Raw genomic sequence first — 16,848 nt, 5'->3', positions numbered from 1 at the left:
GTAAACCTGTGTCTCTAGACTGAATTTCACAGGTGCTTCTCAGTTCCTATCTGCCCCGATCCCTGTTAGGTGGGACGTGATGGCTAGAGTGGGCTGCAGCTGGGTATTTTCAGTTTTCATGCGGAAGGCTAGAGGAGACTGGAGTTCTTACTTCCCTTCTCCTGCATCATTTAGGCTCCTATAAATCACGAGCATTAGGCTCTATTTAAACAGTTTTTCCCAAGGGCAGACTTTGTTTAGAAGAGAAGAATAGGGTGTCCAAGTATATTTCAAATGGTTACTTTTCCTATCCCCTCTCCCAGGGACATGGAAGCAGGAGGAGATTTTTCTCTAATAAAAAGAGAATATTCGAGAACCTCTCTGAATTCCTATAGGTAAACTCATGGAAGTGTGGAGATCATTCCCTCCTCATGGCTGAGTCACTCTGCAATTTTTCTCTCTCAAACTTGTCTACACTGAGCCTCCGGCAATTCAATTACAGTTCAGGTTTTCCTGCCCTCGCACTGGTTCCTGCTGAGATTTCTTTTTTTTTTTTTGAGACAGGGTCTCTGTCCCCCAGGCTGGAGTGCGGTGGCGCAATCTCGGCTCACTGCAAGCTCCGCCTCCCGGGTTCACGCCATTCTCCTGCCTCAGCCTCTCTGAGTAGCTGGGACTACAGGCGCCCACCACCACGCCCGGCCAATTTTTTGTATTTTTAGTAGAGACGGTTTCACCGTGGTCTCGATCTCCTGACCTCGTGATCCGCCCGCCTCGGCCTCCCAAAGTGCTGAGATTACAAGCGTGAGCCACCGCGCCCGGCCCCTGCTGAGATTTCTGCGCCGGTAAATTGTGATTTTTGATATTCACTTGTTTATCTCTTCAGTTTGCCCTGTAACCTTATCTCTCTACAGATCTAAGAAGAGTTACTGATTTTTCTATTTGTTCATATTTTTACTTATTGTTAGGAAAGATTCATGACTTCCTGGCTCCTTACTTGCTTTTCTCATTCAGTATTCCATATGAGTACATATTTTATAATTTAAGCAACTTGTTTTGATGAACATTTAGATTCTCCATACTCTCTTTTTTGATTACTTAGAATGTTTAGGCCAGACACGATGGCTCATGCCTGTAACCCCAGCACTTTGGGAGGCCGAGGCGAATGGATCGCTTGAGCCCAGGAGTTTGAGGCTCTACAAAAAAATTTAAAAAAGAAAATTAGGTGGGCATGGTGGTGTGTGCCTGTAGTCCCAGATACTCAGGAGGCTGAAGTGGGAGGATCCCTTGAGCCCAGGAGGGTGAGGCTGCAGTGAGCCGTGATTGTGCCACTGCACTCCATCAAGCCTGGGCAACAGAGAGAGAGATCTGTCTCAAAATAAATAAATACATAAATAGAAAAATAAAAAGAATGTTTTAAGCACAAAAAGTAAAAATCTTGCTTGTTTTAAAATGATTTCGATTTCTTTTTTATTGTATACATTTAAGGGTTACATTAAATGATTTAAATTTCTAATACAGATTTTAATTCACTTTATTAACTTCCTCCTGAGATAGATGCTCAGAAAACATTACATATTCACAAAATGAAAAAAAAGTGTTAAAGTAAATAACAATTTTAGAAAAACTTCTCAAACTATAATTTTATATCCAGTGAAAATACCCTTCAAAAATAAAAGTGAAATAAAGATATTCTCATGCAGACAAAACCTAAAAGAATATGTCTCCAGTAGACCCTCACTATAAGAAATTCTTTTTTTTTTTTTTTTTTTTTTTTTGAGACGGAGTCTCACTCTGTTGCCCAGGCTGGAGTGCAATGGCGCGATCTCAGGTCACTGCAACCTCTGCCTCCTGGGTTCAAACAATTTTCCTGCCTCAGCCTCCTGAGTAGCTGGGATTACAGGCGCCCATCAGCACACTCAGCTAATTTCTGCATTTTTAGTAGAGACGGGGTTTCGTCATGTTGGCTAGGCTGGTCTTGAACTCCTGACCTTGTGATCTGCCTGCCTCTGCCTCCCAAAGTGCAGGGGTTACAGGCGTGAGCCACCGTTCCCAGCCCCAAGAAATTCTTAAACAAGTTGTTCAGGCCAAAGGCAGGAAGAAATGAAGAGTACCAGAAAGGGTAAATATCTGGCACATATAAACGACCTATTTTAAGTACTTTTGTTATATATGTATTCTATATTTAATAAATTATGTTTGTGTGCATATATATGTCTTTTAAATATAATTAACCATTTAAAGCAAAAATAATAACAATGTTGTGTAGGATTTATGATATATGCAGAAGTAAAACATAAGAAAACAAAAGTACAAAAGTTAGAAGGAATAAATGAAATTATACTATTATACTGTTGGTTGAGATTATTATTATATATTGTTACATTGTTCCTGAAATAGTTTAATGTATCTTGCTTGGGATACAATTTGCTTGAGTACATACAATTGTCAAAACTCTTTGAATAGAACACCTAAGATCTATGCATTTGTTTGTATGTTAATTATACCTCCAACATTGTTCTTAAACAGTGTGATTGAGATTGAATTTACAGGGATGTAGGCCGTATCATATTTCAGGAGTCACTGCTGTTTTGAACAGATAATCTCATTGGTTACCATTCTAAGGAAGTAGTTCCACAAGACTTTCATTGAAAACAGGAGAGCTGGAAAACAGGTATTCAGTATTCCTGGAGTAAATTCTTCAAATTTAGATTCCTACAAAAAGTCTTCAAGCAAGAATATTGGGGATCCTAAGTTTTATTTTATCTGTCTTTCAACAAAGATTATATAAGATCACAATGATTTTTAAAATGTAGTTGAAAAGATTTTTCTACTACACATTACTTTCTTACTATCTGTTGTGATCGCCCTGCAGAGGCGGGATGGTCCCTACCATCCAAAATTTGGTTCAGATGTCAAGACTGATGATGCACACACACCAGAAGAGTATGAAAAGACTTATTATCCATAGAATGAAGATTTCGGGTGTGGTGGCTCATGCCTGTAATCCCAGTTCTTTGGGAGGCCGAGGCAGGTGGATCACTTGAGGTTAGGAGTTTGAGACCAGATTGGCCAACGTGGCGAAACCCCATCTCTACTAAAAATACAAAGATTAGCTGGGCGTGGTGGCATGTGCCTGTAGTCCCAGCTACTTGGGAGGCTGAGGCAGAAGCATCACTTGAACTAGGGAGGTGGAGGTTGAAGTGAGCTGAGATTGTGCCACCACACTCCAGCCTGGGTGACACAGCAAGACTCCATCTAAAATAAAAAAGCAAAAAAAAGAAGAGAAAAGATTTCTGGAAAGAGCAGGGCAGGCTCCCGAGCAGAGCTTAAAATGACTTGGGGGAACAGGAAGGGTGACAGGCTTCAGTCTTTATGGTGGTTAGGGGGTGGGCTGGAGTGCAGCGTCCTCCATGTGCAGGCAGGGTGCATGGTCTGAACTTCCCACTGGTGCTAAAGAAGGGAGCACCCATGCTGTCTCATCAGCTTGTCTGGATGTGGGACAGATTAAGAAAGAGGTGTGGTGAGGCTAGAAGGCTGTCAGTCTTGCCTTTGTCAAAACTTAGAGAACTATACTCTTAGAAAGGATGAATCTATACTCTATATAAACTATACCTCAGCCAGGTGTGGTGGCTCACGCCTCTTAATTTCAGCACTTTAGGAAGGCTAAGGCAGGCAGATTGCTTGAGCTCAGGAGTTTGAGACCAGTTTATGCAACATGGCAAAACCCCGTCTCTACAAAAAGTACAAAAAAAATTGGCCAAGCATGGCGGCACAAGCCTGTGGTCCCAGCTACTCAGGCAGCTGAAGTGGGAGGATCGCTTGAGCTCAGGAGTTCAAGGCTGCAGTGAGCCATGACCGTGCCACTACACTCTAGCCCTTTTCTTTTGAGCCATATACCCTGTCTCAGAAGAAAAACAATTTTACCTCAGTAAACCCGACTTTAAAAGGAGAGAGAGAGAGATTGTTTGTAAAGAGCTTATGATAGTGCCTGGCACATAGTGAGTGCTCAGTGTTTACTGCTGTCATTTTAATTATTATTATTACTACTGCTACCACCTCTACTGCTCCTTCTATGACCTTTGAATTGAGAATAGTACTGTGAAGAGAAATAGGACACATTGTGTCCACCCAGTCTCATGATACAATGTGTGATGTAAACTCCCAGTCTTCTTCATCTTATATATAAGGAAACTGAGGCCCAAAGACTGATCCCATTTCACCCCTTCCCCCTCAGACTTGTGCCTCTTCCCACCCTTCTTACCCCACCCCAACCCTGCCTACACTGATCAAGGTAAATAACGCAGTTCACTAAGGTGGATGGACCAATAGAAAGACGTTGGAGGACATTACACAAAGACAACCTTTCTGCACGCTCTACAGCTCAAACCTCAAGGCTTTTTAGGGTCCAGAAATAACAAAATTTTTCCCCTGATGACCCAACTAGGCTTCAAGGGCAGAGATCTCAGACTGGCTTCTGTGATGGCCTCCAGTTGATCATTCTACCCAGGAGAAGAAATTTAAAACTCACTGTTCCAAGATTGATTTTGTATTTTTCCTTCTCCCTGTCCTCTACAAACCCTCTTTTGATCCTTATTCGTGTAAGTCAATCTGATGATTGTCTTCCTCATATACAAGTAAATTTACTTGCAGATACCTAACTAGAAATTTCAGAGTTAATCCTTGACCTTATATTTCTCAAAGTTTTACCAAGAGTTCCACCTGTACCCCAAATCCTACCACTTATGCCAAGAGAAGTATGCAGCCTAAAGGTGCACCCTGCCCCAACTGAGATCTCTTTTAGTTCCACAGCTGACCTCTCCTGGCTCTTCTGGCGAGTGGTATGGAAAATGATGGAGAAACTGCCGTATGTTTTCATAATGGTCAGACCAATTTACATTTCCATCAACAGTATACTAGGGTTCCCTTTTCTCTACACCCTTGCCAGCACTTACCTTGTTTTTTTCATAATAGTCATCCTAATAAGTATGAGGTGGTATCTCACTGTGGTTTTGATTTGCATTTTCCAGATGACTTCTGAAGTTGATTCATTTGTCATATACCAGTTGGCCATTTATATGTCTTCTTTGGAGAAGTGTCTGTTCAAGTCCTTTGCCCATTTTTTAATTTGTTAGTGTATGTTTGCTACTGAGTTGTATGAGTTCCTTATAGTATATCATGGATATTAACTCTTCATCAGTTATATGGTTTGCAAATATTTTCTCCCACTCTGAATGCTGCCTTTTCATTTTTTTTATGTGTATACTTGACTTCTAAAATCAGTAACAAGGTCCATACAATCCACATTTGGCTGATATGCCTCTTGATTCTCTTGTAATTTGTAAGTTCCTTTGACTCCTTTCCTTCTTTTAATTTATTTGTTAAGAAATGGAGTCATTTGCACTATAGAATCTCCCACATTCTGGATTTGACAATTGCATTCCCATGAAGTCCTTTAGCATGTTCCTGTGTTTCTTATAATCTGGTAGTTAGATCTAGAATTTGACCAGATTTAAGGCCAATTTTTTTAGCTAGGATACTGCATGGGTGGTTATGTGTACTTTTTTCATGATATCATGAAAAAAGCAAGTTCTTAAAGCAATTTAAGTGACAGTACAAAAGGTTGGGTCGGGTGGGGCATGGTAGCTCATGCCTGTAATCCCAGCACTTTGGGAGGCCAAGGGAGGAGGATTGTTGAAGCCCGGAGTTTGAGACCAGCCTGGACAACATAGCGAGACCCCGTCCCTACAGAAAACATTTTTTTAATTAGCTGGGCGTGTTGGCATGTGCCTGTAGTCCCAGCTATCAGGAAGCTGAGGCAGGAAGATCGCTTGAACCCATGAGGTCAAGGCTGCAATGAGTCATGATGGCACCACTGCACAATAGCTCAGGCAACAGACCAAGACCCTGTCTCGAAAAACAAAAAACAATAACAAAAAAAGAAAAGGTTGGGTCAATGACAGTTTCTAGCGACTGATGCCACCACTCTGTTTACAGAATCATCTCTCTCCCCTGGCCCTGATGTTTTATTATGACATCATATTTACAATGCCTGGCAAAGGCTTCATTCCCATTTGGCATACTACCTCTCAGGCAAATAGACCTTTTGAAAGCCTGTATTATGTATATAACATATGGGCTCACACTGGATAAGCTGTTTTATAACCTGACTTCCTCAAAGAAAGTTTACATCATGTTTAAACCATGTTTTAGGTTCTATATTTTTAATTAAAAATCTAAGGAAGAAGGATATTTCACATTTCTGTAAACTCTAAGATCTTGCAGCAGAAGTGAAACTGCACATTTAGGGGTGCCTGCCCCTCTACTGATGCTGCCCGTTGTGGGGCATATGTCCTTAGGAAAATGAAAGACTGTGCACTGCTGATTTGTTAGCCAGCTCTGGTGACATCTTTCAGTGGTTCCTTTCATGTATGGCCACTCCTACAGAGGCCTCTTGTACTTTGGGAACTGGTGAGGCTCCCTGTCCCTAGGGCTTTTTAGTCACATGTCCATCCACTGTTTCAATGTAACATGCACCTAGGCAAGGTTAACGATTAAATGGTTGGGATGAAAGGTCGTCCTTTACTCAGAACATCAGAATGGTAGATAATTCCTGTTCCACTTTCTTTGACGAAACAAGTAAAGAAGAAACAACACAGTCATATTAATAGAAGAGTCTTTGTTCCAGGCGCAGTCCAGGAATCATGCTGGAGAAGTTCTGCAACTCTACTTTTTGGGTGAGAAATTACATTTATCTTCATATTGACTCTTCTCAGACTCAGAACAAGTGGTAGTTAGTTAACTTAGGGTGGTCACCAACAAGAACCAGAAATGTTAGATGTGCAATTGGTCTAAAGCTCAGGCTTTTTAGAAAGCATAATTCATAATATCTCCAGAGGATATAAGGGATATAAGATCTGGGAAAGGTAATGCAAATTATTCTCTGTCATATTTTTCTTATATCAGACTCTTGTACTAGCTAGTTGCAAAATTGCCTTCTCTAAAGAGAAACAGGTAAAAACCTTCCAATTTAATCAGTGTGAGGAAGGAGAATTGTTATTGCATACTTTGCTAGTAGAAGGAAGAGAAGGTCCGTGACTGAGTCTTGCTGAGACATGTTGATGTTGAAATGATAATGATAAGTTCTAGAAGAACTGGCAACTAATGATATGGACTAGAAGATGGGTCTAGGGATGCAACTTTGGGCATCATGAGCACTGAAATAATTTTTGAATAACTAGAGTTGGGTAATACGGTTTTTAAGGAAAAGAAGAGACACCACTGAGAGAGTGAACAAGAACAGTGTAACATTATGGAGTCATAGAGAGCAAAAAATTTTGAGATAGAGGCCAATCAACAGTATCAAAGGTCTAGTGGAATAGAAAACAAAAAAGGACCTGAGATTTAGTGATTTTAGTAAGGGTTTAGTGAGAAAGTGTCATCTGCAAACTCCTAGCCTCAGCGTCAGAATCACCTGGGGCAATAAATGTAGTTTAAGTATCTTAAGTGATTCTTCTGAATTCTAACATTTGATAACCTTATATAGAGGTGAGAGGGGCAGGGATGAGATAGCAGAGCACCTGGGCAGCACCTCGTGTCTTAGAAAGGACCTGGGTCCCAAGACCCTCAAGGCCAGGGGTGTATACCACGGCAAGGTGGGTCTTCATGGGCTGTAGTATCAAGACAGGCCATCTCTTGAGAATTCTTTCTGAGAACTACCTGACAAACTTTCTTGGTCAGGGTATCACAGCAATTCTTTAAAGAGTCTGTACGAATAACCATATAAAACATTTTTTAACTACAGGAAGAGAAAAATCTACACTCACGTGACTCAGATACAAGAATTGGTACCCACCCCCCACCCCCCAACTTCCACTTCAAAAGACACTTCCATTTATCGTAGAATGCAAGGACTGCACAAAACTTGCTGGTTGGGCCGGGTGCGGTAGCTCACGCCTGTAATCCCAGCACTTTGGGAGGCCGAGGCGGGCAGATCACGAGGTCAGGAGATCGAGACCATCCTGGCTAACACAGTGAAACCCTGTCTCTACTAAAAATACAAAAAATTAGCCAGGCGAGGTGGCGGGCGCCTGTAGTCCCAGCTACTCGGGAGGCTGAGGCAAGAGAATGACGTGAACCCTGGGGGGCGGAGCCTGCAGTGAGCCAAGATGGCGCCACTGCACTCCAGCCTGGGCAACAGCGAGACTCTGTCTCAAAACAAACAAACAAACTTGCTAGTTGGAATCCTTCTGTTCAACAATGCTGTTGTCACTGCTGTGGTGAAACTGGCCAGGTTTTTAATGTAAGCGCTCTGGGCCATCAGAGAGCAAAAGTTACAGTATGACTGAGCATTCTCCCTGCATGGCGCCTGCATGTTTGAATATCTGCCAGTGAGTTCAGTTAGTGCTAGAAACTTGAATAATTTTTTATATCCCAGGGAACTATTCTCTCCTTTAAACTGGGGAACAGTCCTTCTTCATCCTATAATTTGGCAAATGCAGTGGTGAGGCTTACTCAGAATAGCTGGTACAGAAATTCATTTAGAATCACAAGAAGACAGGTTTTTAGAGGGTGGGTTGGCCAGAAAGTAACTACATTTGTCATTAAATGGTAAATTTGTATCAATGTGCACAAATAGGAAAATACAGATAGTTAAAGGGTGAGGCTGGATATGGATATGGAGTTGAGTTTAAATTGTCTGAAAGCAGTGGGATGTGCTGCAGGGTGGTTTTCTGTCTTCACAATGCATGTATGCAACAATCCTTCCCTTTTGGTCTCCAGAATTCCTCATTCCTGGACAGTCCAGAGGCAGACCTGCCACTTTGTTTTGAGCAAACTGTTCTGGTGTGGATTCCCTTGGGCTTCCTATGGCTCCTGGCCCCCTGGCAGCTTCTCCACGTGTATAAATCCAGGACCAAGAGATCCTCTACCACCAAACTCTACCTTGCTAAGCAGGTAAAATTAACACCACTGTTTCTGAACTCTAATTCCTTGGTGCACAGTAGAGACATTTTCTTGGTGGTTGGTGTCCTCTTCCTTGTCTTTAAGCAGCTGTCCCAGGTGCCATTGTCTCAGGTAGAGCCAGGCTCTAGGTTTCCCTCTCTCCATCTACCCTAATTCTCACGGGTCCCTTGCTGCATTTCTTAAATCAAAGTGGCTTTGATTTTTGCATAAGAATGGTGACTCTTAATTCTTGTGGATATTGGGTTCCCTAAACACAAAGGGCATATAATCAATCAAATTATCTTTATAGCATTTGAGAAATGAACACTGGATCACCTGTCTTTAAACAGCTCTAATAAATCAGTGGACTGTAATTCAGTTGGCATCTACCTCGTGAAAATGAGCTAGATAATGGATCTCCTGCCCCACTGAGGCAATCCAACTATCACTCATCTTCAAAAACTTGGGTCTGAAATAAGGTTTCCATTTTCTCCACGTATTCGATGAGTCAGGATGATCACTCACAGTAGAAGGAGAAAGGGTAAGTGTGCACAGTGACAAGCACGAGTAGGGAAATAACGCAAAGGACAGGTCTGCGGGAGAGGCCCAGGAGGGGCCAGGAGGGGAGGAGCCCTCAGCCAGCTGCACCAACTCACTCAGGGAGGGGTCTTGTGGGAACCCAAGACCCTCATTCGAGATTGTAAAATTATCTCATAAAATCTTCCATCTGCTTCCTTTCACTACTTTTGTTTTTTTTTTCTATCTGTCCTTATTATCATTATTACTACCATTTTAAATGGAGTCTCACTGTGTTGCCCAGGCTGGAGTGCAATGGCATGATCTCGGCTCACTGCAACCTCTGCCTCCTGGGTTCAAGCAATTCTTATGCCTCAACCCCTCCCGAGTAGCTGGGATTACAGGAGCACGCCACCATGCCCAGCTAATTTTTGTATTTTTAGTAGGGACGGGGTTTCGCCGTGTTGGCCAGACTGGTCTCGAACTCCTGACTTCAAGTGATCCCTCCTGCCTCAGCCTCTCAAAGTGCTGGTATTACAAGCCTGAGCCACCGCACCCAGCCTCTATCAGTCCTTATCTTTCAACAGGATTTTAAAACTTAAAATGAGAAAAAAAAAAAGAAAAAAAAGAAAGGCAAACTAGATTCCATTGTTCTATTAGCATACCTAACGATGACTCGGGTTACCTGGAACCTTAAAAGGAGGAAAGAGCTTGGCCAAAGGAAGTGGATTTCACTTTGACACTTTGAGGTCGGAGTTGGTCATGGGTGTTATTAGATTCTGATTCGAAAAAGAACAGTCTCAGAGCTTGGGGCAGTGTCACTGTCTCCCTTGTTGACCTGAGTGCCCATCACAGGACCTAGCATGTTTCAAACACTCAGATGGAATTCAACATTTGTTGAATGTTGGTGTTAAATGCATTCTAGGAATAGTGGTTGATTCAAGAGTATGTTAGAGCTGACCTCAGTGGTACATACCTGTAATCCCGGTTCCTCCGGAAGCTGGAAGTGGTAGGATCACTAGAGGCCAGCCTGGCAACAAGCGAGTCCCCATCTCTTAAAAAAATAAAATAAAAATAAAAAGGAAAGAAACATATGTTAGACTTTGAACATTCTGAACATTAAACAACTCTGAACATTTAATAACATTCTCAGTACCCTTGGAATTGAGTCATTGTTCGAGATTAGAAGCAATCAAGTTGGGAGGCTTCTTCCACTTTCTGGAGCTTCCAAGAAGCAGCTGGTTAATTAGCAAACCAATATCCCATCCTAATAAAAGCTATTAGTTAACTCTTTTACAAAATACTTTATTGAGATATAATTTACATACCATACAGTTCTCTCATTTAGTACAATTCAGGCTGGATGCTGTGGCTCACACCTGTAATCTCAACACTTTGGGAGGCCGAGGTAGGTGGATCACTTGAGGTCAGGAGTTTGAGACCAGCTTGGCCAACACAGTGAAACCCCATCTCTACTAAAAATACAGAAAAATTCGGCTGGGCATGGTGGCTCACACTTGTAATCCCAGCACTTTGGGAAGCCGAGGTGGGTGGATCACGAGGTCAGGAATTCAAGACCAGCCTGGCCAACATGGTGAAACCCCGTCTCTACTAAAAATACAAAAATTATCCGGTCATGATGGCGGATGCCTGTAATCCCAGCTACTCAGGAGACTGAGGCAGAGAATCACTTGAACCTGGGAGGCGGATGTTGCAGTGAGCTGAGATCATGCCACTGCACTCCAGTCTGGGTGACAGAGCAAGACTCAGTCTCAAAAAAAAAAAAAAAAAAAAAAATTAGCCTGGTGCGGTGGCACACACCTGTAACCCCAGCTGCTCAGGTGGCTGAGGCATGAGGATCACTTGAACCCTGGAGGTGGAGGTTACAGTGAGCCAAGATTGTGCCACTGTGCTCCAGCTTCGGACTCGGTCTCAAAAAAAAAAATACAATTCAGTTTTTTTCAGTATCTTAACACATATGTGCAACCATCACCACAGTCAATTTTAGAACATTTCGTTCTCTTTAACCCTGTCTCCTCATTCCCCTTATCCTTAGCAACCGCTAAATCTCTTTTCTGTCTTTATAGATTTCCCTGGTCTAGACATTTCATATGAATGGAATTATATATGTGGTCTTTTTTGATTGGCTTCTTTCACTTAGCACAATGTTTTCAAGGTTTATCTATGCTGTACCATTGCTGTACCATGTATTCATGTATCGATATTTTACTCCCCCCCTTTTTTTTTATTTGAGACGGAGTCTCGTTCTATCGCCCAGGCAGGCTGCCAACATAGATTCCTGCCAACAGTGTGTTAAAGTGCATGTCCCTGCACCATTGTCAGCATTGAGTTATTTTCAACTTTTATGTGTAAACATGACATCTCACTGAGTTACTTTGCATTTTTATGAATACTAACGCAATTTTTTTAAATTTGTTAAGTGTATTTCATTTGCAAATTGTCTGTTCATATCACTTCCTTATTTTTTTAATGGGGGTGTGAGTGTATTTAACTTATCTTTTGAACAGATAATTCTCAGAGGATCACAAAATTCAAAAAGTACAAAAGGAGCTGGGCATAGTAGCTCACGCCTATAATCCCAACACTTTGGGAAGCTGAGGTGGGAGAATTGCTTGAGCCCAGCAGTTCGAGACCAGCCTGGCCAACTTGGTGAGACCTATCTCTACAAAAAATAAAAAAAAATTCACCAGGCATGGTGGCATGTGGCTGTGGTGCCAGCTACTCGGGAGGCTAAGGTGGGAAGATGACTTGACAAGTTCAAGGAGGTCAAGGCTGCAGTGAGCCACGTTCACACCACTGCACTTCAGCCTGGGCGACAGAGCTAGACCCTGCCTCAAAAAAAAAAAAAAGAAAAAAAAAAAGGACAAAAGGGTACCCAGTACTCTAGTCACTCATTCTTGTCTTAGTTGGCAACCATTGATAGCAGTTCCTTATATCTCCTTCCAGAAATAGCCTGTGCTTTTACAAACAGCTACGTACATATATTTTTTCACACAAATGCTAGTGTCCCATATGTGCTTTTCTGTGTCTTAGAGCTCCTCCATTTTAGCACATAAAAATCTGCATGTTTCTCTTTTTTTGTGAATATTTTATTCATTTGTACCTAAGCAGCCAAACTCGTACTGATACCACCATGCAGCCAAGTTTACTGAAACCTCTTTGATTAGACTTCAGCCATATCCCACCCCCCAAATCGACCCAATAGGTACAATGAAAACCAGTATATCAAGGCAGAATACAGAGCTGTAAAACAAGAAAAATCCTATGAGGGAGGGAGGGAAAAAGGAAGAATTCCGCCACTACCCAGACTGAAATTGAGTTAATATATTCATCTCCACACATTTTCAGGCTGCATGTTCATGGAGTAATTTAGGAATAAATCTATGATTTGCGAAGCACTGAAATACCTAGTGGTTTGCTGTATTACATCACAGCTTTACCCAGCAGTTTCCAAGACAGGTTCCAAAAACTGGCAGGAGAATTTCGCTGGAGCTGCATGCAGGACTACCAAGATTCCTCCCCACATTTATGAAACTGATTGTTCCGGGACTGGTTATTCTAGTCTTCTGTGTGCCAGGTCTGACTTTTCTGGGAATGGTTGATCCACACTGGAAGGCTTCCAGATGTGTTCCCCAGGCATCCCTGGCGGTAGGAAGAGTAGAGGCCTGGGTATTCTGTGGATGCTGAGCCCTGAGTCATACTGTTGCTTATTCTTTGGTCAGTTGGCTTTCTACCACCTCTTAGATTTCATTCTCTGTAACTAGCTTGTATGCTGTTTGTAGCTAAGACTCAGGGTATTGGAAAGTTCTTGCAGCTCCTGGAGGCTGCGGTGTTTCTGTCTCTGAAATCCGTCATTAATTACACACACTGGGCAGGAGAGAACATGATTCTGGTCTTCTGTTTCTTCTCCTGGATCTTCATTCTTCACTGTGCTCTTCTACGCAGAAGTGTGTAGTTTTACTTTGGGACTAGTGGAAGAATTAGGGCTTTCCTGAATAAATAGATCCACAGAGGAAGGAAGATGAGAGAGCCTCTGAGTGGGACACCTCCTCATATGTCATTTGCAAGGATGGATAACTTTCATCAGGGCCACGAGTCACAGGCATTGGTGAAAGAGTCCCTAGAATTGGATGCTTTAGAGTAAGGCAGGCTTTGGAGACGAGCTGGACTCACACTCATGTTGTTGAAAAGGAGAGGCGAGCGGCGGGTGCGGTGGCTCACGCCTGTAATCCCAGCACTTTGGGAGGCTGAGGTGGGTGGATCACCTGAGGTCAGAAGTTCAAGATCAGCCTGGGCAACATGGTGAAACACCGTCTCTACTAAAAATACAAAAATTAGCCAGGCATAGTGATTCACACCTGTAATCCCATCTACTTGGGAGGCTGAGGCAGGAGAATCACTTGAACCTGAGAGGCGGAGGTTGCAGTGAGATAGCACCACTACACTCCAGCCTGGGTGACAGAGTGAAACTCCATCTCAAAAAAAAAAAAAAGAAAAAGAAAAAGAAAGAAAAGAAAAGGTGGAGGAAAATTTAAGACCTGGACTGTAAAAATGGCTAAGGCTTTAAGATTTAAGCATCTAGGTAGAAGATCTTAGAGAAATATGTAAAATTTCTCCAAATGTAAAAATATCAAAAAGCCAGGATGAAGTCAGTCCCCTCCACATTACCGGGAGACAACCAGCTCAATCCCACAAAAGGTCTGCTTCTTTCTTGGTAATGATTCCTTGAGATGCTGTTATTGAATGTACCATAATTTATGTGTCCTATATGACATGAATTTCGTTGGTTTCTAATATTTTGCATCATGAGCAATGCTGCAATACACAGCTTTGTATATACCTGTGTATACAAGTGTGTCTACAGGATAAATTCCCAAAACTGAAATGACTGAGTTAAGGATATGTGAACTCAGAATTTTTATGCACAGTGCCAACTGCCCTCAAAGAGGCTTTTCTTGGTCTCATCAACTTTGTATCACATTTTTTGATGTTTGCTAATCGGTTAGGCAAAAATGTTATGTTTCAAATTGTATATGCTTTCAAATTGCATTCTCATATTAATGAGGTTAAGCATATGTTCATACGTTTAAAAGTCTTTTGTGTTTTTTTTAATCCATTTATATTATATACTCTTTTTTTACATTGAGTTATTAGGGTATTTTAAAAAATTACTTTGTAGAAGTTCTTTATAAAGTTAACTGGTCTTTTTTGATATGAATTGCTCAGTGTATTTCAAATCCATTGTACGAGTTTAATATATATAAGCCTATGGCAAGGCCCCCTCCTTTTCCCTGGCCTGGGGAGTAGGCTGCTGGTTAGTATCCTCTAGTCATCTCCAAGGGCATGTGCCTTAGCTCTAGCTTGCTCTATTTTACCTCCTAATTTACCTAAAGGCAACCGTAGCTTACCGCCTATAAAGCCATTTTTTTTTCCCCGAAACCTCATAGTCTCTTATGAGGAAAACACCCTATAGTGTATTACATACTTGAAAAAATGCATTTCAGTTATTAACATGTCTTTGACTCAACTCCTTACTAAATAATAGCACTGATCCTATTAGTTAAAGTAAAGGTGGAGTCATCTCCTTCCTTGGCTGGTTTTCATTACAAAGGACCCATTATCTCTGCCTGTGCCATTCTGGATAAATGAGACTTAAAAGAATGAATAAGGGTAGGTGAACAGGAGCATAAAAGGATGAGGGGAGGGGAGATGGTACCACATAAATATCTTCGTTTTGATGGCTAAGATGCTGGTATACTCAGTGGAGGCAGTAATTGTCCCCCCCGATAGGTGGGGATGTGGGCCTTTAGAACAGTGTAACATGTATCATGTCTTCTGAGCTCATAGGACAAATATTGATTGGCATTATCTGGAATCAAGACTGGGGCTGGGTGCGGTGGCTCATGCTTGTAATCCCAGCACTTTGGGAGGCCAAGGCGGGCAGATCACCTGAGATCAGGAGCTTGAGACCAGCCTGGCCAACATGGTAAAATCCTGTCTCTACTAAAAATACAAAAATTAGCCAGGTGTGGTGGCAGACACTTGTAATCCCAGCTACTCGGGAGGATGAGGCAGGAGAATCACTTGAACTCAGGAGGTGGAGGTTGCAGTGAGCCGAGATTGCACCTCTGCACTACTCCAGCCTAGGCGGTAGAGTGAGACTCCGTCTCAAAACAAAAACAAAAAACCTATGGCCTAAGAAAGGGAATAGTGCCTTTTAAACCTAGGGCTTTCTGTTGCTCTATAACAAAATACCCCAAAACTTAGCAGCTAAAAAAGAATTCTTTAAATCTTAACAGTTTCTATGGATCAAGAATTTGGGAGCAGCTTACCCAGGTTCTGCTTCAAGGTCTCTCAGGAGGTTGAAGTTAATATGTGCTATCTGGGGCTACTGGCATGTGAAGGCTTGAGTGGGGCTAAAAGATCTGCTTCTAAGATGACTGTCACATGGCTGGTGGCAGGAAGCCTCAGTTTCTCACTGGCTGTTGGCAGAAGGTCTCAGTTCCTTACCAAGTGGACTTCTGCAAAGAGCTATTGGAGTGTCCTCGTGACTGGACTGGTAGCTTTCTCCAGAATGAGCAATTGGAGACAGAGAACAAGGAGAAAGAATCCACATTGCTTTTTATGCCCTAGCCTTGGAAGTCACACACTGTCACTTCTGCCATTTTCTATTCACCAGAAGTACATCCCTAAGTCCCCAGCCCACACTCAAGGGAGGGGGAATTAAGCTCTGCTCTTTGAAGAGAGGAATATCAAAAAAATCTGCGGACGTATTTTAAAACTTCACACTCAGCATTCCTCAAAAACAATGATCATGGCATACTTTGAACATTATTCTATCACTTGAACTGTATGTATCCATTCTTTCCAGAAATATTTATTGTGCTATCTGAATCGCTGCATACCATTTTTCTTATCCATCACTGGAAACCATTCTGTTCTAAGAGCCTTATAAAGAATGATATCCTCCTAAGAGTGGTCTTTTTCCCTTCTCAGGTATTCGTTGGTTTTCTTCTTATTCTAGCAGCCATAGAGCTGGCGCTTGTACTCACAGAAGACTCTGGACAAGCCACAGTCCCTGCTGTTCGATATACCAATCCAAGCCTCTACCTAGGCACGTGGGTAAGACCTATCACCACTTCTGCCCTGTTTACCTTTTCATTACCCATAGGCATCTAGCTGAAATGTACTCTTTGGGGATGAAATTAATTCCAAGGTCATCTGTCTTTTTCACGGGATCCATAGTGAGGCAAAGTTTGGTTGGAATGGGGTGAAACAAATTTTAGCTTTTCATCTTCATTTGAGCGTTAATGTATAGAGCCTTCTCCCTAGGTTAAGTATTAGCTTTCATGACTAAGATGTATGTCTTACGTCCACATATCTTGCCATCTA

At 42.1% G+C, this 16,848-nt stretch overlaps 1 protein-coding gene across 1 annotated transcript in view; it reads left to right on the top strand.

The window, feature by feature from the left end:
* The first annotated feature begins 6,475 nt into the window (after nt 1-6,475).
* ABCC2 (ATP binding cassette subfamily C member 2) overlaps nt 6,476-16,848 on the top strand; it is a 59,215-nt gene continuing 48,842 nt past the window's right edge. The window contains exons 1-3 of the mRNA XM_030802429.1: nt 6,476-6,713; nt 8,758-8,931; nt 16,453-16,578. Coding sequence (XP_030658289.1) covers nt 6,681-6,713; nt 8,758-8,931; nt 16,453-16,578 — 333 coding nt within the window. The 5' untranslated portion in view covers nt 6,476-6,680. The remainder of the gene's footprint in view (nt 6,714-8,757; nt 8,932-16,452; nt 16,579-16,848) is intronic.

Source organism: Nomascus leucogenys, chromosome 3, assembly GCF_006542625.1.
Source record: "Nomascus leucogenys isolate Asia chromosome 3, Asia_NLE_v1, whole genome shotgun sequence".
Classification (NCBI taxonomy): Eukaryota; Metazoa; Chordata; class Mammalia; order Primates; family Hylobatidae; genus Nomascus; species Nomascus leucogenys.
This window is presented reverse-complemented; position numbering and strand designations above follow the sequence as displayed.